Source organism: Sardina pilchardus, chromosome 5 (assembly GCF_963854185.1).
Source record: "Sardina pilchardus chromosome 5, fSarPil1.1, whole genome shotgun sequence".
Taxonomy (NCBI): Eukaryota; Metazoa; Chordata; class Actinopteri; order Clupeiformes; family Clupeidae; genus Sardina; species Sardina pilchardus.
The window spans coordinates 15,622,478-15,649,371 of record NC_084998.1 but is presented as its reverse complement, the minus strand read 5'-3'; the positions used below and the strand labels follow the sequence as shown (position 1 = coordinate 15,649,371).

General features: G+C 41.4%; 4 protein-coding genes across 4 annotated transcripts; 3 read left to right on the top strand and 1 right to left on the bottom strand.

Moving 5' to 3' along the window:
* Positions 1–351: 351 nt before the first annotated feature.
* LOC134080286 (heat shock cognate 70 kDa protein-like) lies at positions 352–5,284 on the bottom strand. Its single transcript, XM_062536626.1, has 9 exons — positions 5,197–5,284; positions 4,014–4,223; positions 3,673–3,878; positions 3,406–3,558; positions 2,474–3,029; positions 2,059–2,261; positions 1,291–1,489; positions 828–1,060; positions 352–719 (listed from the first exon to the last, which is right to left on the bottom strand). The coding sequence occupies exons 2-9, from the start codon at positions 4,216–4,218 to the stop codon at positions 522–524; spliced, it is 1,953 nt and encodes a 650-aa protein (XP_062392610.1). The 5' UTR covers positions 4,219–4,223; positions 5,197–5,284; the 3' UTR covers positions 352–521.
* Positions 5,285–10,153: 4,869 nt separating this feature from the next.
* On the top strand, positions 10,154–12,471 carry LOC134079530 (cytotoxic and regulatory T-cell molecule-like). The gene is made up of 4 exons (XM_062535619.1): positions 10,154–10,216; positions 10,957–11,094; positions 11,436–11,597; positions 11,694–12,471. The coding sequence occupies exons 1-4, from the start codon at positions 10,165–10,167 to the stop codon at positions 11,705–11,707; spliced, it is 366 nt and encodes a 121-aa protein (XP_062391603.1). The 5' UTR covers positions 10,154–10,164; the 3' UTR covers positions 11,708–12,471.
* Positions 12,472–15,013: 2,542 nt separating this feature from the next.
* LOC134080284 (cytotoxic and regulatory T-cell molecule) lies at positions 15,014–20,297 on the top strand. The gene is made up of 10 exons (XM_062536623.1): positions 15,014–15,069; positions 16,374–16,511; positions 16,925–17,086; positions 17,202–17,318; positions 17,859–18,020; positions 18,495–18,602; positions 19,084–19,251; positions 19,372–19,515; positions 19,617–19,697; positions 19,817–20,297. The coding sequence occupies exons 1-10, from the start codon at positions 15,018–15,020 to the stop codon at positions 20,038–20,040; spliced, it is 1,356 nt and encodes a 451-aa protein (XP_062392607.1). The 5' UTR covers positions 15,014–15,017; the 3' UTR covers positions 20,041–20,297.
* Positions 20,298–21,876: 1,579 nt separating this feature from the next.
* Positions 21,877–26,086, top strand: hspa8 (heat shock protein 8). Its single transcript, XM_062536622.1, has 9 exons — positions 21,877–21,999; positions 22,988–23,197; positions 23,297–23,502; positions 23,636–23,788; positions 23,924–24,479; positions 24,687–24,889; positions 25,006–25,204; positions 25,307–25,539; positions 25,665–26,086. The coding sequence occupies exons 2-9, from the start codon at positions 22,993–22,995 to the stop codon at positions 25,860–25,862; spliced, it is 1,953 nt and encodes a 650-aa protein (XP_062392606.1). The 5' UTR covers positions 21,877–21,999; positions 22,988–22,992; the 3' UTR covers positions 25,863–26,086.
* Positions 26,087–26,894: the final 808 nt, after the last annotated feature.

Here is a 26,894-nt window from a genome sequence, read left to right as displayed (position 1 = left end):
TAGCAGAGAGTACATTACATGCACACCATAGTGAGTAACACACCAATTAATGATGTGCACTTGCAATATGATATATTGTGCAGTAACATAATCAGCCCCATACTTTATTCAATGTCACACTATCACACTACTTGGTTATTACTTATCTGTTACTAAAATATTCAACTGCATTTAGTAGTTAGCAAGGACTAGAAAAAGTGGATGCGGTGTAAACATCTGTGGTTATGACTGAGGCAGTTTAGAGATTAGTAGAGAAGTACTGTATGTTAAGTATGTTATGCTAAAACAGATCTGAATGAATATCCACACTACATGCTTTTGTTTTGATAAACACAAAACAGACTCAAATCTATGTTGTTGGGGCAGATTTTTAATTGTCTAGGACTCAGTTAGGCCCAGTGTGTGTGTGCACAGTATTAAAGTCACTTCCAACATGGCATGACGTTTTAAAGTATTTATCAGACACGGGATATACTCTTAAAGTGTTTTGGGATACGGAGTGGAGTATCGGTCTTCTCTGTTTAGTCGACCTCCTCAATGGTTGGTCCGGAGGATCCACCACCGCCTGGCGCGGCACCAGCTCCAGGGAAGCCGCCGGGCATTCCACCGGGCATCCCTCCTGGCATTCCACCGGCGCTCTGGTACAGCTTGGTGATGATGGGGTTGCACACCTTCTCCAGCTCCTGTTGTTGATGCTCGTACTCATCCCTCTCGGCGGTCTGGTAGGGTTGAAAGGTTAAAGGTTAAAGATCAAAAGTGTGCTACTTACCCTAAGCCGGATAATTGAAAACATTGAAAAAAGCTCACTGGATAACGGCACTGCTTACCTGGTTCTTGTCAAGCCAGCTGATGACTTCATTGCACTTTTCAAGAATCTTCTGCTTGTCCTCGTCGCTGATCTTGCCCTGCAGCTTCTCGTCCTCCACGGTGGACTTCATGTTGAAGGCGTACGACTCCAGGGAGTTTTTAGAGGACACCTTGTCGCGCTGGACATCATCCTCCACCTTGTATTTTTCAGCTTCCTGGACCATGCGCTCGATGTCCTCCTTGCTGAGGCGACCTGATCAGACGTTGACATAGTAGGTTTAGCGGCAAGTCGAGGAATAGAGGTATAAGGCCATTCCATATAAAGAATCAAGTCAGCATTGCAGAGTGTTTTACAAGACATAGCACAAACACAAACACACACACGCACGCACGCACGCACGTCGCACGCACACATGCACTCACGCACGCACGCACGCACACACACTCACAAGCTACTACAGCATGAAGAAATAGAAAAGTCACCTTTGTCATTGGTGATGGTGATCTTGTTTTCCTTGCCAGTGCTCTTGTCAACAGCAGAGACGTTCATGATGCCGTTGGCATCGATGTCAAAGGTCACCTCAATCTGAGGAACACCACGGGGAGCTGGAGGGATACCGGTCAGCTCGAACTTGCCCAGCAGGTTGTTGTCCTTGGTCATGGCACGCTCACCCTCGTACACCTGTGAAGATGACAAAGATGATTCATGAGTAGCTGACATCATATAGTCTGACAGCTAGGTAAGGTCAAAACACAACCTTTGATATTAGAGCCTCTGGTATGAATTATTGACATTAAAGAGACCCTATGCAACTTTCTGCAGGAGACGATCGCTCCTTGTTTACATCTGGAAGTCTGAGACGAAGAACCACGCTTGCAATTTATATGTTTAAATATAGCCTATACATGTATAAATATACACGCTAAAGCTGTCGGGGAAGCTCTGCAGAGAAAATGCAAGCATAAAACGAGCGAAAACGAAAAACGAAACCGAAACCAGAGATGAAATCGCCAATCCTGCATAGTTCCTCTTTAAAGAATGGCAGAACATATAAATACTTTAAAAAAAGGGTTCTTGGGGTGCTATATAGAATCATGCAGGCTTTAAAGAACCCTTAGGGGTTCCTTTAATAAACTCTTCAAAATGATTTAAAGAATCATTTAGGGGTGCCTTAGATGAAGCAACACAATCTATTTAACACCTTTTTTTTCCAAGAGTGTATATATTCAGCATCCTCTATTTCCACTGACCTGAATGAGCACACCAGGCTGGTTATCGGAGTAAGTGGTGAAGGTCTGGGTCTGCTTGGTTGGAATGGTGGTGTTGCGCTTGATCAGCACAGTCATGACGCCACCAGCCGTCTCGATACCCAGAGACAGGGGAGTGACGTCCAGAAGCAGCAGGTCCTGGACATTCTCTGATTTGTCACCAGAGAGGATGGCAGCCTGGACAGCTGAAAAGGAAAGACGCAAACGTGTTATCAACCCAGCCCACCACTAAGGTATTAGGACAAGAGCAGCAGATTCTCGCTCAGACATCCAAGGAAGGTCATTGTGCCATCATCGATTTGTATCTCTGGAGGAAACTGCGAATGGCTGGACAACAACTTCATCACAGCGTTACTGCTACTAACTAAACTATGCCTAGTATAGATAACATACTTACCAGCGCCGTAAGCAACAGCCTCGTCGGGGTTGATGCTCTTGTTGAGTTCCTTGCCGTTGAAGAAATCTTGCAGAAGTTTCTGGATCTTGGGGATACGGGTGGAACCACCGACAAGAACGATGTCGTGGATCGCGGACTTGTCCATTTTGGCGTCACGGAGGGACTTCTCAACTGGGTCCAAAGTGCCACGGAAGAGGTCAGCGTTGAGCTCCTCGAAACGAGCTCTGGTGATGGAAGTGTAGAAGTCGATGCCCTCATACAGGGAGTCGATTTCAATGCTGGCCTGAGTGCTTGATGACAGGGTGCGCTTAGCTCTCTCACAGGCGGTGCGGAGACGGCGGACGGCTCTCTTGTTGTCGCTGATGTCCTTCTTGTATTTACGCTTGAACTCTGCAATGAAGTGGTTGACCATGCGGTTGTCAAAGTCCTCGCCGCCCAAGTGAGTGTCTCCAGCTGTAGATTTGACTTCAAAAATTCCGTCTTCAATGGTCAGAATGGACACGTCAAAAGTGCCACCACCAAGATCGAAGATGAGGACATTCCTTTCAGCACCAACCTGATGCAAATTCAGAATATTTTGATCATATTATCCTCTAAAGCAATCACACGAAAGAAGCATCTGTCTAAAATAAGTAAAGATACTATGTAAGTACATGCCCATTGGAGGCAATCTGCATTTCAATCAGTGTAGGCATCCTTTTTTCCCTTCAATGTGTACTGCTGACACAAAGTAATTGCCACAGAGGGCTGCCAGTTTCTTAGGAAATCTAATTGCTAATCTAATTAAATGAGTTAATTCACCCTGAGATACAAATTGCTTATGCAAGAGTATTTATATTCACAATAGCTATTGCGATGTAATGATGGCTAAAAAAAGGATTTTTTTCCAAATGTAATTAACTTCTCAGAATTGTGACAAACAAGAATGTCACCTTCTTGTCGAGTCCATAAGCAATGGCAGCAGCTGTGGGTTCATTGATGATACGGAGAACGTTGAGGCCCGAGATTGTTCCGGCATCCTTGGTAGCCTGACGCTGCGAGTCATTGAAGTAGGCTGGGACCGTTATGACAGCATTGGACACTGACTGCAAAACAACAACAAGTTTGGACAGTCAGAAATAAGACAAGGTTTGAGTGGTAGGAAGGAAACACTGGTATGCTTGCTACATTTGTGATGATGTGGTCACCCCACGACTCACTTTTCCCAAGTAGGCTTCAGCAATCTCCTTCATCTTGACCAAGACCATGGAGGAGATCTCCTCAGGGTAGAAGCTCTTCGTCTCGCCCTTGTAGTCCACCTGAACCTTGGGACGGCTGCTGTCGCTGATGACGGTGAAGGGCCAGTGCTTCATGTCAGACTGGACAACTGTATCTTCAAACCTCCTGCCAATCAAACGCTTGGCATCTGAGGGAGAAATGGACATGCAGAGAAAGAAATTCATTAATGTGAAATAGTAAGTCAATGAAAGCTTTCTTGTTGTAAGTAAAAACTAAATCTTGTGACTCTAATTGACAATATAAAGTATAACATCACTCTTACCAAAGACTGTGTTTGTGGGGTTCATGGCCACCTGGTTCTTTGCAGCATCTCCAATGAGACGCTCCGAATCAGTGAAGGCAACATAACTGGGGGTGGTCCTGTTGCCCTGGTCGTTGGCAATGATTTCAACTTTGCCATGTTGGAAAACCCCCACACAGGAGTATGTGGTCCCAAGATCAATGCCTACTGCAGTTCCCTTGGACATGGTTTCTGTTCCAAGAAGAAGATATTGGAAAGTTTTAGAAATTGATAGGAATTACAAAGTACAGAGTTTAAGATATCTTCCACTACAGTGCTTTAGACATCACATCACATAGCATGTTTATTTTCCCTCAACTGTTTAGTTGTGGGTCGTGGCAACTATATCCAAGCACAGCAGAAAACACACTGTCCAGTGTCCACATATTGCTCAGACCAACGATGCATGATGCTACACAAGTGCACACAGTTCTAATCTGCATGAGAATGTCTAGCCTGCTGTTGTTTTATTAGTTTCAAATATCCAATTACCTAACACTAGGTCTGCCAGCATCAAATATTAACTGAGGTTAAGGTAATAATATATTTATCACACTGAAGCTCAGCGGGCGGGGTGAAGAGGGTCAAAATATTACTTATGCATCATTTTACAGAGCAGATTCAGTTGAGGCTGTATTGCCCACTGAAATATTGTAATCAACACCAGGGCATCAGATGTAGGTTACGACGTGTGTTTCCAGCGATAATGCAATTTGTCAGGGATGTTCCCATCCCATGCCATCTGGAAATGAACGCCTGCACCCTCCCTCCCCCTACTGCGCTTCTGAAGGACAAAATCGCTCACTGCGGTAGGGCTTGCGCTCTGCCCACATCCAAACGTCATCGGCTACCGGCACCGGCCATTTGGCTGTACTGACTGCAGTGCAACACAGCATCTTGATAGCTTGTCAGACATAACACGTCTCGACTCTTTCAAAACCGACCCATTGTACAAATAAATTACATTCGATACACACCGTTTCCAGCAAGTTATTTTCCAACAGATTCCATTAAACCAAAACAAAATAGTAAACTGTGATAATCATCACACTGTCAAATGACCCGACTGCTAAACTGCTTAGGCAATAATCACAGATATAGTCTGTTACTATTTGTATGCAACTGTATAAAGAAAATGCAATATGATGGTCAAAAAATGTTTTACCTGTATTTGGGATGTATCTCTGCTAAGAGAACCGTTCGCTGTCTCCGACACTGCAGTGGAGCGAGCAGTTGCTGAAATAGTGTCTTCCGGATCTCCGCACTCTGCTGAAAACCAATCAGATTCCTCGCTGTAAAGAAGGCTCCTCTCTGCACCTGTCAGAGGAGATGTACAAGACTTCGAGCACTTTCCAACCGGGTCTTTAAAATCACACTGTACAATAGAGTCGTTTGTTACGACTACATCTGTCGTGGTCTATGGATAGGCCCCGAGCGCACGATGGCGCGCTCTATTCAACAAATAAAAATAATAATAAAATAAAAAAAATGAAAGAGGGTTGGTTGGTTAAAGAGGTCATGCAGAGATTACGCCAAAATAGCCTAAGAATATTCTAGAAATGTCTTCACTTCCAGTTTACAATGGGACTTTGGCCAGCGTAAAATAGCCGGAAATGCATGTCTGTGAATAGATTATCGAATAGCATGGTAGGCTGTCAATATGTTTTTCAATAATTATTGATGACAATGAAAATACCGACGATGATGGAAATTATTCCAGTCGTGACAACAGGGCAATAGCAGGGTTGACCTTTAGCCTATATGGACCAGTTTGATGTCAAGATTTTCTGTGTATGATTTGACTGATTAATGCACACACACTCACACACATGGACAAAAAACATAATAATGTCTACTCAACTTATTTTCAGTCACCCAGCTTCAATATGATGGTAGCTTTACTGGTCACCACAAGGTGGCATTATATAGCCAGTCCTTAATGTGCCATGTGCTACTGTAAATAAACCTGCCCTTCTTTTACAGTAAAAGTTTCAAGACACTGTAACGAGATTCACTGTTACCAATTAGCGTGGAGCCTGAACCAGTTAGATTACAATATCCATGGATGTAGCCTAATATTTTACAATGCTTCATCAGACTGTCTTTTCTTTTCTATTAAATAGCTAATTATTTTACTTTACAGTAATTCAAATAAACCTATGTTGTGATTGTATTGTAGTGTTTTGCATCAATATATTACAAACTTTGTTACTGTATCATAACATGGTCGTGGGCCTCCTAGATCTACCATCAGAGAAAATCGCTATAGGTATATCAGTATAGGCTTACTACAGGTTGAGCGTCGGGCCGCCCTTGTATAAAGAAAAACTATGAACTTAAAGAACCCTAAAGAGGTAATCATTTATATATAGCGCATTTGTAAGGTCACACACCCACACATCCACTCTAATTCATTCAAAGGTGTTCTGTTGGGTTGAGGTCAGGACTCTATGCAGGCCAGTCAAGTTCATCCAGACCAAACCCTGTCATCCATGCCTTTACGGACCTAGCTTTGTGCACTGGTGCGTAGTACGGTCATGTTGGAACAGGAAGCTGACTTGAGCTGGGCTTGGTCCCTTAGTTTTAGTGAAAGGAACTCTGAATGCTTCAGCATTAACCAAGAGATTTTGTTCCATACTCCCAAGTTTGTGGTTTGGGGATGGCCTCTTCCTGTTCCAACCAAAGACAGTAAAAGAAAGGTTCCAACATTGCTGTGCACTAGTAAGTGTTTCATTTATCAGGTACAGCTTAGATGTCTGGTATTTTATTTATTATTTATTTACTTATTTATTTTTATCTCACACTTTCATCATATTTATAAGTGAGTACAGACACCTCATTAAAGGGGCAGCGTCCAGGCATATGTTGTTGCCAGGAAGTGAAATGAAAGTAAAAAGTCGTATCAGTATGACAAGGCTTACTCATTTGCGTAAAAAAAAAAAGCCTGCATGGTTTTCCACATCAGTTTCAGTTGTGAACACTCTTCCTGCACTCATCATACTGTACAGTGAAACTATGACCACAGATGTTCACAACACTACAGAATGGTAAGAGGAATATGAACTGTCAGGGATTGGCAGTGTAAGGGTGAGCTTCAACAGTAAAACATACAATACAGACTAGGCCTGTCAGGTGATCACAGTCCCTCACCCTTATAGCTGCTCAGTACAGGACGGGGAGAAATAGAATCATCCATCTGGGTACTGATCCAGATGCAGAACATCAGGGCTGACATGGTGGTGGCGTTCTACTTTTGGTGAAATCTTCAATGGATGGCCAGATAGACCCAATGACGGGGTTGGTTACGTTACTGTGTTGATTTGAAAGGTATAAAATCTCTCACCAGAAAAACAGCACTACAGTAATATCCAATGGGCCTACAGTGACTATCCTTTACTGTAACATGGCCATGATGAGAACATCTTTTAGAATTATAACTAGAGCGGGGGAAACCAGATGTAGTGTAAAGCGGTACAAAATATGACCGCCACTCAGTCCTGCACATTCTCTCAGCCAAAATAAATCACGCTGGTCAATTTGTTTCCATCTCCTACACCATCACCTACTCTTGCACCTTTTGTGTATGTAATGAATATGTGCTCAAGCCTGAATTTCTACTGTGGGCGTGTGTTTTACTGTAATGAGTGTGTTTGTGTGTGTTCGTGTGCACTTTGTGTTTGTGTGCATGCATAAAGTTGAATCTGCGTGCGTGCGAGCGTGTGTGCGTGCGTGCGTGCGTTTGTGAGTATGTGTGCATATCTACTGTGTGTATGTGAATGAGTGTGCGCATATGTCTACTGTGTGTGTGTTTGTGTGTGTTTATGTGTACGTGTATTTATGTGTGTGTGCATGGGTGCATGTGTTTGTGTGTGTTTATGCATGTGTGTGTATGTGTATGTATGTGCGTGCGTGTGTGCATATCTATACTGTGTGTGAATGTGTGTGTGTGTGTGCATGTACGCGCATATGTCTACTGTGTGTGTATGTGTGTGTGTGTGTGTGTATTTATGTGTGTATGTGCATGGGTGCATGTGTTTGTGTGTGTTTATGTGTTTATGTGTGTGTGTATGGGTGTGTTTATGTGCATGCATGTGTGTGGATGACGATCCCATCGGAAATATAGTAACTGGAAAAAAATTTACTCGTTCAACACTTGTTTCCCCTGCTGTATTACGTAGGCGATGTTAAAATAAGAGGAAATTGAAAACCGCTTCCTCTAATCTGAAAAGAAGGGGGCTAAGTTCTACAGATCTACTTGTGAATATGAACAATATACTAACTAATAGCAAGTGTATACCGATTAAAGATAACCATAGTTTAACACTCATAATAGTATACAGTAATATTCATCATATGAAGGACAACTCAGTTAAATGGATTAAATTAAGGAAAGATGAGTTGTAAAGATATGTTTTTAAACATTACTTGTATAGGTATCATCTACACTATAGTGCCAAAAATATTGGGTCACCTGCCTTGACTGACCCCTATATGAACTTCAGTCACATATTATTTTTAATCCATGGGGCTTAATATGACATTGGTCCACCCTTTGCCGCTATAACAGCTTCAACTCCTCTGGGAATGCTTTCCACATGGTTTAGGAGTGTGTTCATGTAGCCTCGCGAGCCATCCACGTACTTCCGGCCAAGGATTGCCTCCACTACGAGTCTGGCCGTGCTCCTCTGTGGAGCATTCTGCTCGGTAGAATTGTAACAGAACGCCCCCCCTCCAGAAAGCAGCCAATAAACGAAGAGACGGGTTGGTGGGGGCGAAAGGGGGAGGGCGCTCGTGACGATGACGTTAAACGCCTGCGCTATGTTGTTATGAGTAACTATCGCCGATTGGGTGAGAGCTGTCCAATCAATTCAAACCAGAACTGGGCGTTACTTCCTGCTTCCTGCAAGCGCTTCAGAGCAAAGAAATTCCAGACCATAATACGAAATGAAATGGTAGTATTATGGGATGGTTAGGACCAGGCTAGTGTTCATGGGCATTTTTGACCATTCTTTCAGAAGCGCATTGGTGAAGTGATACACTGATGTCGAGGAGACTGTCTGGCTCTCAGTCTCCGCTTTAATTCATCCCAAAGGTGTTCTTTTTGGTTGAGGTCAGGACTCAGTGCAGACCAGTCAAGTTCATCCACACCAAACTCTGTCTTCCATGTCTTTGTGGACCTTGTTTTGTGCACTGGTGCACATGTTGAAACAGGAAGTGGCCATCCCAAACTGTTCCCACAAAGTTGGGGCATTCACAGTTCCTTTCACTGGAACTACGAGGCCAAGCCCAGCTCGGAGATGGCCACTTCCTGTTCCAACATGACTGTGCACCAGTGCACAAAGCAAGGTTCATAAAGACATGGATGACTTGTTTGGTGTGGCTGAACTTGACTGGCCTGGTCCTGACCTTAACCCAGCAGAGCACCTTTGAGATGAATTAGAGCGCAGACTGAGAGCCAGTCTCCTCGTCCAACATCAGTGTATGACCTCACAAATGCACTTCTGGAAGAATGGTCAAAAATTCCCATAAACCACTAAACCTTGGGAAAAGCCTTCCCAGAAGAGTTGAAGCTATAAAGGGTGGACCGACGTCATATTAAACCCGATTAAGAATAGAATGTGACTGAAGTTGGGGGTCAAGGCAGGTGACCCAATACTTTTGGCAATATAGTGTGTATCTGTCTTATCTATCTATCTATCTATCTATGGTATATATCTAAACCAGTGGGTCAAAGGCACAGATGTTCTCATATGGGTCCAAATACGATACAGACAAAGCAGCCTACAGCCTTCTTTAGGCCTACTCTTATACTCTTAAAGCTTTAAGAGAAACAAACCAATTAGCCTGGAAAAAACACTTAGATCTTTCGTCACTTTCAGTGTGTAAGACACTTTGTGTTCTAAGGGACCACACAAAATCAGCCAAATCGGCCAAATCAGCCACACATGATTACACAAACTGGAGGAGACAGAGAAGTAAGAGTCTGTGAAGGATTCCCCAGGTGAAACTATATGTTTAAGTGAGTGGAAAACCCAGAAGTTTTGATGTGATGTCACAGGCGTCGCCTAGTAGCGCAGCGCGCTACAATAAGCCTCAGCAAGAGAGAGGAAGTGCTCAGATCAAGGCTAACAGCATGAAGATGACACACGCTACAGATTTAGGCTTCCTTGTTATGATACTGTGTGGTGAGTAAAATCTCTTTTCAGTTGGAATGCTTTTATGAAAGCTTAAACTAGTGTATTCTCCAATGGCAATGATGTTTGAGATAAAGAATACAAAGACCTTAACCTACTGATCAGACAAAATATTCAAATGGAGTGTTTTAATGGTGTGGGGTTTGTTTTATTCTGTTTATGTTTGCCTTCATGCCTTTTCTTATTAGTTATATATTTACAAAATTACTCCTAAATTCCTTCAGCCATCAATACTACGGTGTATTGAATTCATAAAAAAAATCTTCTGCCCCTGGTGTTCGCTGTCAGACAGCTGATCTGAGAGGCACGGCAGTATGTGTTTCACTATCTAAAACAATCCTCCATTTCCTGTCCCACCCCAAGTGGTGGAAAGGTAGCTCTTGTTGAGTCAGAGATGTGAGAAGAGTGGTCGTCTCTTCCGCCATTAGTTATTTTCAGTGCCCCCCCCACCCCCGAACTAAGGTGAATTGAGGTGAATTACACACTTGTGTTGACCCACTTTGTATCACCCTTCGTAGGACCCCAGACTCTTGATGTGTGCATCTAAGTATTTCTGCCTGTATGGTTGCAAAAACTGAAATCAAGATGTGCACTGTGAAGCATTTATGACCCATTTCGGCCATCATCAAACAAATGTCATCACTGTCGAATCAACTGATGTATAGCGTTCAGTACTTTACAGTGTATTATAGGTATATGTTACATTCCTCTGTTGCATCCCTGTATAACAGGCTTTGGAATGTCACAGGCTGTAAAACATGTCACAGTGATGGAGGGCGAGAGATTAACCCTGACATGCAAGAAGTCACCGGGCAATATGGACTGGCAAAATGATAGAGATGAAGTTCTATTTTTCAACGATATAAAAGGTGATTAAAATTCAATGTTAAATAAGACAAATGTTACCACTTTGAATTCATAAAAACATTATAGCCTACCATAATACTTTTGGATAGCTCTTAATGTTATTTGTAGGCCTACTGCTTTCAATAGATTAATTTGCAACAACTTTTAATATTACTTGCATATCACAATAATGCCGCTTAAGGGACTATAGCTTAATACTGCTATCCTGAATTAAAATGACACAATGAAGAGAATGACTAGGCCACATCAGTGTCAAACATGTGTAATGTTTTAATGAGTGATATACAGTACTGTGCCATTTATGTCCATTGCATTTACATACTTCTTTGATCTGAATTTATAGCTTACCAGGATGACAGATATAGCATCCTCAGCGTTACCAGTTCAGACTACACTTTAGCAGTGTCACCTGTGACTTTCAAAGATGAGGGCATGTACTCATGCTACCATTACAGCAGCAGCTTACCCAAAGTCACAGTAAAGCAATACAATGTGACCGTTTCAGGTAAGTTATTTTGTTCGGTAATGCACAAAAAGTCAAGTATATGCATGGTTAATTTTGCACAATAATGGAATATCTGTTGTATTTGTTTGTCTTTAGCTGCCCCTGAATAACATTCACCAAACATGGAGACAGAGAAGACTCCTCTCTGCACCAGCAGGAAATGTACAAGCCTTTGAGCAATAATGAGGTCTATAAAATCACACAGTGTGCATTGTAGAATAATGTATTGCACGTAGCATATTTTTTGTGGTTTATGAATGGATAGTCTGTAAGCACATGATGGTGCACTAGCACCCTTCAACAAATAACAACAACAACAAAAACACTGTAAAAGATATGAATGAAACATGATGCTATAACAAATCATTTGAACCCTATAATTGATGTTGTTGAAACTTAATAATTGTATCATTCGTTGGGAAATACTACATACTGCTGTAGCGAGTAAGTGGAAATGAATGCAGGAGGAGCTATTGTTACGCAGGAGGAGGCAAACCAAAGAAACAAAGCTAAAGGGTGCACGCCTGACACCTATCCATCCCTTCTGCTGGCATGGGCCTAAATGGGGAAATGTACACGAACAGGGACAAGTGAAAGCAAGGCCCGCAATAGGCACTTAAAGGGCCAGCAGTGCAAAAGGAGCTGAGAAGCTCAGAGATTGTCACAGTAGTCTATTGTAAATATGGGCCAGTTTGATGTCAACTCTTTCTGTGTATATGATTTGATGCAGGAAAAGCATGATGTGACTGAACTCTTCAGTCAGTAATATCCAGTCAATAATATAGTTTTACTGGTCACCACAGAGTAGCATTATATAGCTTGTACCTTTATGTGTCATAATGTGATTACTATAATAAACCTGATCTTTTTGTCATATTCTGGTTGTGGTGTTCCTATTTACCATCAAACACTTTAGACAGAATTGTATTATAGGCTACTAGGTAGAATGTACACTACCATTGCAAAACAAATCAGATTCAGGCCAAACTGAACCTGCTAGTGAGTGTTTAATTTATCAGGTGGTTACAGTTTAGATGTCTGGTCCCCTTGGACAGAGAAGAATTAATAATTTATTCATCACAGTCAGTATTCAACATTGAGAAAAGGCTTAGTGTTCATTTGCATAAAAAACTATTTATAGTGTTCCAACAGACACATAACTAGGTAAGGCCTATTCATGCACGGTTTCCACTTCAGTTTCAGTTGCCAACATTCTTCCTGTACTCATCATAACAGTAAAGCTATGACCACAGATCATGATGTTCACAACACTACAGAATGGTAAAAGGAATATGAACTGTCAAGGTTTGGCAGTGTAAAGGTCAGCTTCAACAGTAAAACATACAATACAGACAAGGCCTGTCAGGTGATTGCAGTCCATTACCCTTATAGCTGGTCAGTACAGGACGGGGACAAATAGAATCATCCATCTGGGTAGTGATCCAGATGCAGAACATCAGGACTGACATGGTGGTGGCGTTCTACTTTTGGTGAAATCTTTAATGGAACAATGGATGGTCAGATGGACCCCATGTATGAAGGGGTTGGTTATGTTATTGTGTTGATTTGAAAGATATTAAATCTTTCACCAGAAAAACAGCACTAATATCCAATGGGCCTATAGTGACTTTCCTTTAGCATGGCCATGAGAACACAATTTAGAACTCTAGCAACTATGGGGAAGATGCAATGCAAAGCTCTACAAAATATGACCGCCCCTCAGTGCACATTCTCTCTGCAAAAATGAATTACCTCCTACTGTGTGTCTGTACTGTGCCTGTGTGTGTACGTGCATGTGAGTGAGTGCGTGTGTGCCTGTGTGTCTATGTGCGTGCGTGCTTGCGTCCATGAGTATGTGTGCATATTTGGTGTGTGTTTATGTGTGTGCGCGTGTGTGATGTGTCTACTGTGTGTGTATGTGTGTGTGTTTATGTGGGTATTTATGTGTGTGTGTGCCTGCGTGCATGTGTGTGTGTGTGTGTGTGTGTGTGTGTGTGTGTTTATGTTTATGTTTCTTTGCCTGAATGTGTGTGGATGATAATCCCATAGTAGGCTAACTGGAAAAAAATTTACGCATTTCCCCTTGTTTCCCCTGCTGTACTACGTAGGCGATAAAAGTTGTGTTAAAATAAGAGGAAATTGAAAACCGCTTCCTCTAATCTGAAGAGAAGGGGGCTAAGTTCTACGGATCTATTTGTGAACATTGTAAACAATATACTAACATTGCAAGTGTAATTAAAACCATAAACTAAAGATAACCAATAGTTTAACACTAATAACAACACAATAACATTCACTAGCCTACATGAAGGGCAGCTCAGCTAAATGGACTAAATAGAGGATTGTTGTAAAGATGATATTTTAAACATTGCTTATACCAAGGTATCATCTATATATCTATCTATTGAGCTTGTTATTGAGCTACAGTGCCCTCCAAAAGTATTGGAACACATGCTAAAGTTGACAATATAGAATCATCTTTTGGAAAGAGATTGGCATGGTTTTATTTCAGTTATTAACTGTTAGCTAATTAGCTGGTTTCATTCTCATTGAGCTCAATGCAATTCAAACCATCTAATTAGCTAACAGCTAATAACTGAAATAAAACCATGCCAATCTCTTGGTATGATGAAGGGTATGTGATGACGTGGGGTCATTTTTATTCCAAAGGCCAAGGGGACTTTATCAGGGTGCATAGTGTCCTGGATCCATGAAATAACTGGCCTTTGAAAATAAAAATCTGCCTCCTCTATGGGAATTTAACAGTGGCGTTCCAATACTTGGCCGCTGTATTTTAAGGAAAACATTTATATATTTACAATACATTATTCATTCACAAAGAAAATTGATGTCCTTAAAGATTGAATATTTCCGCATTTTTTCATTTAAGGCATTAAAATCAATTTCCAAAAGTGTTCCAATACTTTTTGAGGGCACTGTATTTATCTAAGTACCAGTGGGTCAAAGGCACCGATATGTCCTCATAAAGCCTAAATATGATACAGATAAAGTAGCCTACAGCCTTATTTAGGCCTAGGCCTACTCTTAGAATAGCTTTAAGAAAATTCAAAACAACAAAAGCGCAAACAATCACAAAGTTGAAATTAACCTTGACATTAACCTTGAGAGACATTGGATCTTTTGTCACTTTCAGTGTAATAAGTGTGTAAGCCATTGTATGTTCTAAGGGACCACACAAAATCAGCTAAATCAGCCAAATCAGCCAAATCGGCCAAATCAGCCACATGTTATGATTACATGATCTGGAAGAGACAGAGAAGTAAGAGTCTGTGAAGGATTCCCCAGGTGAAACTATATGTTTAAGTGAGTGGAAAACCCAGAGGTTTTGATGTGATGTCACAGGCGCCGTCTACAAAAAGCCTCAGTGAGAGAGGAAGTGCTCAGATCAAGGCTAACAGCATGAAGATGACACACGCTACAGATTTAGGCTTCCTTGTTATGATACTGTGTGGTGAGTAAAATCTCTTTTCAGTTGGAATGCTTTTATGAAAACTTAAACTAGTGTATTCTCCAATGGGCAATGATGTATATTTGAGATAAAGAATACAAAGACCTTAACCTACTGATCAGACAAAATATTCAAATGGAGTGTCTTAAGGGTGTGGGGTTTGTATTATTCTGTTTGTGTTTGCCTTATTAGTTATATTTACAAAATTACTTCCAAATTCCTTCAGACATCAATACCAAGGTGCATTGAATTCATAAAAAAAAAAAAATCTGCCTCTGGTGTTCGCTGTCAGATAGCTGATCTGAAAGGCAGACTGTAGAAGGTTTCACTATCTACAGTAAATGGGTCGACTAGTTCAAAGATGACTGAGGCAACTATTAAATCAAATCATCACAGGCCAGTGATGACTAGCATCCAGACACATTTTGACCTGCATGTCCAGTGTGTGCACTCTCATGAGAATTAAACATGATCTCGTTACATCCTTACTCTACCTGTTGTTCTTACAAGCCAGGCCACAATACCGCAAGGAGATCAACAACATTATCAACAGATAACAGTGCCAATGTCTGGTCTTGTGGCTATATGGCTCTCTAGCTGTCATAACAGTTTAACCATATACTGCGTGCTATGGGTTTATTTAACTCTCCATAGTATGCTAATTTTGAATAGCGATCATACTCATAGTCTGAGGAGGAGTGTGAATGCAGAGGAGGTGACAGCTCGAGCAGCCCACCACGGCTTTCACTGCAGGCGTTCTTTCTCACCACCGCACTTCCTGTGGCAGAGACCCTGTCGCTCGCTCGCTGTTGTACAGTCTACCTTTTTTGGTTCCGGAGGTGTTTACTGCTGCCATCGGCCAGTGGAGGCTCACCTCATTACAATCCTCCATTTCCTGTCCCACCCCCAGTGGTGGAAAGGTTGCACTTGAGTCAGAGATGTGAGAAGAGTGGTCGTCTCTTCCGCCATTGGTTATTTCCAGTGTGCCCCCTCCTTTACAGTGTGCCCCCTCCTTTACCTCCTCTGAACTCAGAGTTGAGGTGAATAACTCACTTGTGTTGGCCCACTTTGTATCACCCTTTGTGGGATCCCACTTTTGATGTGTGCATCTACGTACTGTATGTCTGCCTGTATGGTTGTAAATACTGAGATCAAGATGTGTACTGTGAAGCATTTACTGTACCAAACCCGTGCAAACCCTTCATCAAGCAACTATCATCACTGTCGAATCAACTGATGTCCATAGTGTTCAGTATTTGTGTATCATATACTGTATGTCATATTCCTCTGTTTTATCATTATAACAGGCATGGGGATGTCACAGGCTGTAAGACATGTCACAGTGATGGAGGGCGAGAGATTAACCCTTACATGCAGGAAGTCACCGGGCATTATGGACTGGAAAAATGATAGAAATGAACTTCTATTTTTCAACGATATAAAAGGTGATTAAGATTCAATGTTAAGACAAATGTTACCACTTTGAATTCATAAAAACATTATACCATATTGCTTTTGGGATAGCTCTTAATGTTATTATATATATACAAGGTGACTAAAATTGAAGACAAAATGTTATGATAAATGAGAAAGACTTTACCATGATGAATCCAAAAAGAATACCATAATGGCATGCTGTTGGGATAGCCCTTGCAGTATTTAGGCCTACTGCTTATGGTTAAAGAGACTATAATAATGCTATCCTGAATTAAAATGTCACAATGAAGAGAATGACTATTAGTGTCAAACATTTGTAATGTATAATTGAATGAGACTGTGCCAGTCATGTCCATTTTGTGTATATATGTAACAGCAGTGACCATTGCATTTACAGTACTTCTTTGATTTGAATTTACAGCTTACCAGGACAAGAGATATAGCATCCTCAGCTTTACCAGTTCAGACTACACTTTAGCAGTATCACCTGTGACTTTGAAAGATGAGGGCATGTATACATGTATGCATTACAGCAGCAGCTCACCAGAAACCACAGTAAGGCGATACAATGTGACTGTTTTAGGTAAGTGATTTTGTTCAGGTAATGCCGAAAGATGCCGTCTTTTGTTTGTTTTATGCATGTTTTACCTCACATTATTACATTTTATCTGATGTTGTCTTTGTTATGAACCTATCAGGTGCGCCCGAAATAACATACACCAAGCATGGAGACAGAACGCTTGTAAAATGTTCAGCAAAAGGAAGTACACCTCCTGTAGTGTCCTGGCAGATTGGCAGTGGAATCGACCTTGAAGGTGAGAGTAAATCCAGTCTTCTCATTTCAGATTTTGGTTTAGCATCCATCCAATAGCATCCATGTCTGAATACTGAAATAAGGAGTGGTAACATATGATGATCAGCAGTTCACTTACACAAGTCATTTCTAGTTCATTATTCATTTTCTCATTCCCACGACATAATTTGTATAGCCACATTGTGTGTAAACTGCAGAAAGTGTTATATGGAAATAATGATAATAGCCTAAAGAAAACATATTAATACCATATGAACTGCCCTTGTGTATTAACCTCATAGCTGAAGAAATGTAACAGAATCGATGTATAAACCGTGAAATAGTTGGGAAATTACGGTAACACTATTTGAGCTAGCTGAAGTGAAAGCAGTTGACAAAGGTCAGGGAATGACAATGACCAATCTCATGATTAACACATTGTTTTCTTGATGGCGCCACTGAAACAAATTAGACTTCACACATGTGACTCAAGTGGTGGTGTTATTTCAGGCATGTCATCAAATCAACTTATTTTCTCTTGTGTAATTATCCTTTCACTTAGCTCGACCACAGCACACCAAACAAGACAAAACAGGCAAATGGACCACAGAAGTTAATATAAGCATCAAAGTCCTTACGAGGAAGGAGACATTGAAATGTGTACTTCTTGATCCTACTTCACCTGGTTCTCTTGGAGTCAGATTTGTGATCATAGAAAACGAGGGTAAGTTCTGTTATTTTTCACAACAGTGGCATGCTGATGTCAAAAGCAACAGAGCCAATGTAATAAATAAGAAAGTCAGAAACCACAAAGGTGCTGTGACTTCTGAACAGTCACATGTTTACCTGAATGAAGCTTTTGAGGATGCAATATTCCCATGGCGCCAAACATGACAGGGTCAAATAAAGTCCCTCCTCTTTTTCTGTGACATGAGAAACTCATGACAGGGCTTCTCTATTTTCGGCCGGTGGCTTTTTTTGGTAAAACAAAAAAAACAAAAAAACCAGGATATGTGTGTTCTGTAATCTGAAGACACAAGATTTAATGTGGACTTTTAGGGACTTTTCCAGTTGTTGACCAGCAATCTTAGGGGGGAATAGCAATTCTAAGAAATGTATATCCATTCCCCTCACCTCACAATGTATAACATATTGAGAAACTATTTGATGATCTAATGATTCTTTCTCACCCCGACAGAATTTGAGCAATATTCAACACAAACAAGCAGCACAGCCCAGACGGCAACTTCACCAACATCTCACACCACAGATTCACCTCATGTGTCAACACATTTCACTATCACAGGTACAACAAGTATTTGATTTACATTACAACATTTCACTCCGTAAGTGACAACATGAATTATTGGTTTCTCAGTGGATTCATAACACATAAAGAATGTGAATGCTCTCTCTTGTAATTCATCAGAGAAGAAGTTATATTGAGTGGGTTGATTAGTGTGAAAGTGGGCTTGTGGGAATTTGGCATTTGATGGTATGGTTTGACCTTGTGGTTTTCAAACTGCCCACAGAAAAAACTGAGGGACGGTATGTTAACAGGAAACTTACTGAAAGTCACATGCTTTATTATCACACACAGATAGATAAAGAAGAAGTAGGCTAGTTGATACTCCATTTGTTAGAGCTCCATCTGGTGGTGCAATTGTTAGGCTACAGGAAAATGTCACTTACTGTAGCTTGAAACTATGATGATTACTTTCGGTTCAGCTTGTATAGGCTATGTGTGTTGTATTCATATTTGGCCTGATGTATCTTTATTTGTTCAGGAGGGACGGAGCACATGGACACCACTAACATGGAAACAAGTCAGTACACAGACCCAAACATCAATATGACTTCCACAGAGGGCTCCAGTTCAATGCCGGTCAATACCAGCTCTACATTAGACAACTCCACTTCTGTTACAGAAAATGACACCAGGAATTTCACTGAAGGTACAACAAAAATGAAAACCTATGAAATATTTCTGTCCATATACCAATCTCATTGAATTGCACATTACACAAGTGATTACTGTGTGATAACATGGTTTCCCTCTCGCCCCTTTATCCCAGAGGTCAATGAGAGACCAGGAAGACGGCAGGGAGGGAGCGCATCGCTCTTCATCACCGCTGTGACAGCCCTAATTATCTGCCTGCTGGTAGTTGTCACGTTCTTCGTTGTCAAGTTGAGAAGAGCACACAAGAAGTGGAAGTTAGGTAGGTGTCACCAATGAAACCATTTAAGCATCAATAATACATAAAGTTATGTATGAGAGACCTATTCAAACCAAACATCCTTATTTTTTTCCCCCATATAGAAAAAGAAGAGTCAGATCAGTCTGTGGAGAGTGGCAAATCAAAATCAAGTGGGGAAGAGGGCAAGCCTAAAGTATCCCTGGGTAGGTTTATTAAATAGCACAGTGCAATTCAAGCTTTGTCTCCATGTCCCATTTTGGCTATTTTCGTTCTAATGTTCTTCAAATTGCATGTAATTAAGTGTAAAAATATCCTACTCTAGGTTTCCTGAAGAGCAATTTCAGAAAACATAAGGCTGGGGAGGGTGCCCTCGGTCAACAAACTTCGGCTTCAACATCAGCGTCCACTCTAGCATCGAACCCATCAGCTGCAACATCTCATTCAGCATCACACACAGTTGAGGTGATTGTGGAAAATAATGCCAGCAATGGCATCGAGCAAACTCAAAACCACGGAGCTGCTCCAGTGAAAGAGACTGAACTGTGATGCTAAACTTATAAGCATTTTGTTGCCATTGGTGCTAAATCTCAGGATGAATGTTTTTGATGGAATGTGAACATGGGTCAGCCTGTACATAGCCTATGTTGTCCCTGAAATTCTGTAATATACTGTATAAATGAATGATCTTAACTGAATGCTGTGTATTCATCACATACAAAGTAGCTACATGTATAAGCTGAATGAAATGTTGTCAATATAAAGTGTGGTTTTGTTATAAAAATAAAGTTATTTTTTAAAATCTACTTATGATTTAATTCTAACTGACAGTGTCGCATCACCCTGTGGAGCGCACAGGAAACCCTTTTTTGAGTGCACGGTATTTTTTATATATAAAAAAATCCAACCAAAAATGTAGCAAAATTACACATAGCCTTACAGCAATTTTTTTTTTTTATTTAGTCCCTCAAATTGTTTATAGTTCAGTTCAGAGTCTGCAGTTTTCCTTTACAAACAGGCCTATCCATTTCATATTTTCATAGATATTAGAAAGCTTAGACATTGTCAGTCGAGTTCTACAGTTTTTGCCCAGTGTTTACACACTTTTTGCAGAATTTGGGTCATTATGCCAAAACAAGACAAAACACTTGGAGAAAAACAATTCACATCCATGCCAAAACTCAACAATGTCTAAAAATATTATTATTGCAACAAAACCATACACACATGCACTATTACTCATTTTTTTTTTTAAATATAAAACACTGCAGTCTTTGTGTTTCAAATTTCATTGTTATTTTCTCAAAAGCAGTTTTCTTTAAAACACAAAAGTAGAATTTCTGCAGTAACCAACTGACATTTTTGCAACAAAAGGTTTTACAACAAACATTCTTGCAGAAAGACAGAAAAATAGATTCGCACTTATTACTGTAATTCAATACTGTAAGTACAACAAATAAAGAATTTAGCTAAAGAAAAGAAAATACTGGAGAAGTTGCAAATGATGAAAGGAAAACATCGGCTATATTTCTTATGTGTGTGTGTCTGAGTTGGGGGATATGGATCCTGCCTTCTGTTCAGATCTGGCCACAAGTTTTCATCGACATCTCAGATGTCCTCTCGAGCTAGGCAAAGGGGAAACTATCACCTTGTGATCCAACCATAACTGACCTCAGTGTCTCTGCATGCCCCTTCTATTGGTTGCAAAAAAGCATGCAGGTTGTGCTAGAGGAATTAAAAATAATCTTTTGGAAATTGATCTTGCCTCAATGTGTTTTGAAATCAAATCTTTAAGGATACCAATGTTCTTTGTGAATGAATAATGTTTTGTATTATAAAGGTCAGTTATTTCATGATTCCAGGATGCATAGGCCTACTGATAAACTTCCCTTCATGTCCTAACACCATATAGAGTAGGATAATTTACATAAGATCATCTCTCAATGCAAATTAAACCAGCTTACTGAAATACACTTATGCCCCCTGTATTTTAAGGAGGAACTTTTATCTATTTACATTATTCATTCACAGTCACACGCACATTTCTTTAATTAAGGCATAGAGACAATGCGACAAAAAATAACCACCCTTCATTTTAAAGAGAACAAGTAGGCTAAGTCTGTGTTTTTTTCCCGATGAAGAGGGCATCACATTTTCGTACACAATCGTTTTTTGATGATACTCCAAATGTTTATTGTTACTATTATTATTAATAACATTAGCCTAGTATTATCAATCATTATAAACATGGATGCACCAACATAGCTCTGAAGGCAGAGACAAAAACAACGGCTATGCGTAAAGGCATTGGACACTGTTTTACTTGGTTCTTCTCCTGGGTTGGACCAGAGGCACGCTCACTTGAATGTTCTAATGTGATTGGTCGAATGTGTTCTTATAAAAGGTCTCTTCACCGGCATTCTTTCTCTCTCTCTCCAGGCGGGGCAGTGAAGTTTGGCGGTGACGAGGCTCCAGGATAAATTACTCAAACATCCCGTAAATAAGAAGGTACGTTTTTTCGACGATTCTATGTTAATCCAGCTATATGGTTGTGCTCCGAGTTAGCATTATTGAGATTTAAGTGAAGAAGACCCCAAATAAATATCTAAACGGACGGGAAGCTAACGTTAAATTTCTAGCATTGTCGGCTACCGATTAGCTGCTAGCACTAACCTTAGCCGGCTAGCGCATTGTTGTGTCAATGTCGGTTGTAACGTTACACAACAAATTCATGGTTGTACGTGTATTTCTGTTATGAGTCTTGTGTAATTCACAATCATGTGTGAGTTTAGAATCGGGATGGTTTTATAGTTTCAATTGTTGAATGGTTAAACGCTAATCTAGGATAACCTCAATTAACGTCGCGATAATGGTTGAAAATGCCGGCTGCTCTGCTTAGCAGTGTGACGCTATGACGCGTCGAATACGGTTTTCATCCTAGCAGGTGTTTGCTTTGATTTACTTGGCGGCAATATCCCCTTCTGTCTGAAGTATGAAATTGTCTTAAGTGCGTGTTACGTGCACCTTAATTGTACTATTGGGTTCCAATTGTGTTTATTGGTAGCGAGCCAGCTGGGTCAAGGACCACGAGGATAAAATTGCTATGGCTAACAAGCTAGTAAACGCTTTCCACCAATCAGGAAGTTGGATCATTAACATTGCTGATAAATCTTATGAAACCCTAGTGGTTGTAGGGCATTCGCTAAAGAGATTCGTTATATATTTTAAGGCAAGGGCTTAAATTGTGCACCACTCGTGATTCTTAAGAGGATTCTGTTCCGAGTTTGGCACGTGCCCATACGAAAAGAACAGGAGCGGAAGTGATTCTTAAAGGACAGAAGGTTCTCGAAACATGACGTAGGCAGGATATGTGTCACGCACATATGTCGGTCACCTCATGAATTCTTGTAGCCATTTCCTACGATTATAGGTTTTTGTCACTTGGCTGTAGTAATGTTTAAATGATCATATATTAAATATCATTATTCTTCTGTAGGAACCATGTCTAAAGGACCAGCTGTAGGCATTGATCTTGGGACCACATACTCCTGTGTGGGGGTTTTCCAACATGGCAAAGTTGAAATCATTGCCAACGACCAGGGCAACAGGACCACCCCCAGTTATGTTGCCTTCACTGATTCGGAGCGTCTCATTGGAGATGCTGCAAAGAACCAGGTGGCCATGAACCCCACAAACACAGTCTTCGGTATGTACTTCAGAGCTATTTAACCTATTCACTCTGTAATGAAGTGCTTTTTAAAATTTCCTTCCTGGGCATTATCTTATGGTGCATTTTATGTTCTAGATGCCAAAAGACTTATTGGACGCAGATTTGATGATGGAGTTGTCCAGTCAGACATGAAGCACTGGCCATTTACCGTCATCGATGATTCCACGCGCCCTAAAGTTCAGGTTGAATACAAGGGTGAAACAAAGAGCTTCTACCCAGAGGAGATCTCTTCCATGGTTCTCGTGAAAATGAAGGAGATTGCCGAAGCCTATCTTGGAAAGGTAGCGTGATGCTTGATCACTGGATTAGATAGATAGATACTTTATTGATCCCCAAGGGGAAATTCAAGATTATGGTTTATTAGTAAATGATTTGAGTTGGCAAGTTTTAATTCCCTTGTTTTTGTCATTGCAGACTGTCAGCAATGCAGTCGTCACCGTGCCTGCCTACTTCAATGACTCCCAGCGCCAAGCCACTAAGGATGCTGGCACCATCTCTGGCTTGAATGTGCTGCGTATCATCAATGAGCCAACAGCTGCTGCCATTGCCTACGGGCTTGACAAAAAGGTATTTCATGATTTTAATTTTTTATTTTTAAATGCTATGAGATATAATGGGAACCCTGCAATTGCCCTTGAGTTTGCTTCTTTTGTAATAGCGCCCATCCTGTATTTGGTCTCATCATGGATTTTGCTTTTGTAGGTTGGTGCTGAAAGGAATGTCCTCATCTTCGATCTTGGTGGTGGCACTTTTGATGTGTCCATTCTGACCATTGAAGACGGAATCTTTGAAGTCAAATCTACAGCTGGAGACACTCATTTGGGCGGCGAAGACTTCGACAACCGCATGGTGAACCACTTCATTGCAGAGTTCAAGCGTAAATTCAAGAAGGACATCAGTGACAACAAAAGAGCCGTCCGCCGTCTACGCACCGCCTGTGAGAGAGCTAAGCGCACCCTGTCATCAAGCACTCAGGCCAGCATTGAAATCGACTCCCTGTATGAGGGTGTCGACTTCTACACCTCAATCACCAGAGCTCGTTTCGAGGAGCTCAACGCTGACCTCTTCCGTGGCACTTTGGACCCAGTTGAGAAGTCCCTCCGTGACGCCAAAATGGACAAGTCCGCGGTCCACGATATCGTCCTCGTCGGTGGTTCCACCCGTATCCCCAAGATCCAGAAACTTCTGCAAGATTTCTTCAACGGCAAGGAACTCAACAAGAGCATCAACCCCGACGAGGCTGTTGCTTACGGTGCTGGTAAGTAGTTTGCTTTATGGTAATAGTTTACATTTGACACCGCTGTGATGACGTTTATTCCTGCCATTCGTAGTTTCCACCAGAGGTTGAAAAACCAAAGATGGCCCAAGCACCTTCCTTGGATGTCTGAGCGAGAATCTGCTACTCTTGTCCTAATACCTTAGTGGTGGGCTGGGTTGATGAAACGTTTGCGTCTTTCCTTTTCAGCTGTCCAGGCTGCCATCCTCTCTGGTGACAAATCAGAGAATGTCCAGGACCTGCTGCTTCTGGACGTCACTCCCCTGTCTCTGGGTATCGAGACGGCTGGTGGCGTCATGACTGTGCTGATCAAGCGCAACACCACCATTCCAACCAAGCAGACCCAGACCTTCACCACTTACTCCGATAACCAGCCTGGTGTGCTCATTCAGGTCAGTGGAATTGGCTGACATTGAACTTCAGTGCATATAGGGTTGATTGTTAGGTTGTAATTATTCCAGGCATCTGTATGAAGAATCTCACTGACTATCACTGACTATCTTCACAGGTGTACGAGGGTGAGCGTGCCATGACCAAGGATAACAACCTGCTGGGCAAGTTCGAGCTGACCGGCATCCCTCCAGCTCCCCGTGGTGTTCCTCAGATTGAGGTGACCTTTGACATCGATGCCAACGGCATCCTCAACGTCTCTGCTGTTGACAAGAGCACTGGCAAGGAAAACAAGATCACCATCACCAATGACAAAGGTTGGTTCGCTCAAAAATATTAGGATGACTACACCATCAGTATTGATATTTGTGTAGATGGGGTCTCATGCATTGCTTCATTGCTTTCTTGATTTATTTCAGGTCGCCTCTCCAAGGAGGACATTGAGCGCATGGTCCAGGAAGCTGAGCAGTACAAGGCTGAGGATGACGTCCAGCGCGACAAGGTTTCTTCCAAGAACGCTCTGGAGTCATACGCCTTCAACATGAAGTCCACCGTGGAGGACGAGAAGCTGCAGGGCAAGATCAGCGACGAGGACAAGACTAAGATTCTTGAAAAGTGCAATGAAGTCATCAGCTGGCTTGACAAGAACCAGGTATGTTTTGAAACTATGTTTACAAATGTTTTAGTTACTCAATGTTATTGAGTAGATGCCAAATCAAACGGTGCCTGTTAATTGCTTTTGTAAAACAAGCACGTGTTCTTTCCATAACTTCTCAGACTGCCGAGAAGGAAGAGTATGAGCACCAGCAGAAGGAGCTGGAGAAGGTGTGCAACCCCATCATCACCAAGCTGTACCAGAGCGCCGGTGGAATGCCAGGAGGGATGCCCGGTGGAATGCCCGGCGGCTTCCCTGGAGCTGGTGCCGCGCCAGGCGGTGGTGGATCCTCCGGACCAACCATTGAGGAGGTCGACTAAACTCTCCTGTGCCTTGCATTACCTCCAACAGTAATGTTTACAGAGAACTCTGTGAAGGCGGCAAATGTTTTTCCCCAACCTCATGGCTGTTAGGGATCACTTGAATTTCTCTCAACTGGTTTTGTGGCTGTTGCACAAAGATGTAAGTCAGGATTCTTTGACTATATGCCTTTTTATACCTCACAACCATTTTGAATAAAGTCTACCAGTCCTTCAGCCTCTTACGTTTGAAGTGATTGTCTATTTGTTCTATACATTTCCTTTGGTCTGTCAGCTGTGATTTTTATGGTAAGCATATTTATCTTCTAATGCAAGTCACCCTTTTAACATAAAAAAGCTGAAGCTACATCTTCATTGGTTAAGCACAATAGTAATATTGGATAATCTAGGCTTTTCACAACTATTTTAATATTCATGAACTGAGACGATGTTTGGGACCAAGTGTCTGCAGAATACCTTAACCATGCTGCATACCTTGCCATACTATGCACACAAATGGCAGTGTTTTGTCTAAACCACAAATTGGTCTATTTTCATAAGCACGTTTGTGTAGCATTTCCTAGAAGTAAATTATTAACCTTCGACTGGCCCATAATTTGGGAAACTGCCATGGGCAGTTCCCAATATTAAATTGACCTTTTTTTTTTGTAAATGCTAAATTCATTACCCTTGTTGAAGGTGGAAGTACAACATGTAACACCCCCCCCCCCCCCCCCCCCCCCCCCCCCCAGTAGTGTTCTACCTAAAAGTTTTACCTTCAACTTCCCTCCCCCCAAGACATGCCTGAAGTTTGAAAAAATAAGTCACCTGAGCCAAATGATTGGTAATACAATAATAATGTGAGCTTAGAAATAACAAAAAATATATGGTTTTATTGAGCGTGGAGGGGAATATTTTAAAAAGCAGTACAGATAAAATACTGGTGTTTGCTGCAGTTATTTTTATACAGTGTCAATCCATAATTGAAAAGGCGTCTCGGCAACAAAATGAGTGTCAGCTTGAGGTTTTTCTATTGTCATAAGACATGGACTT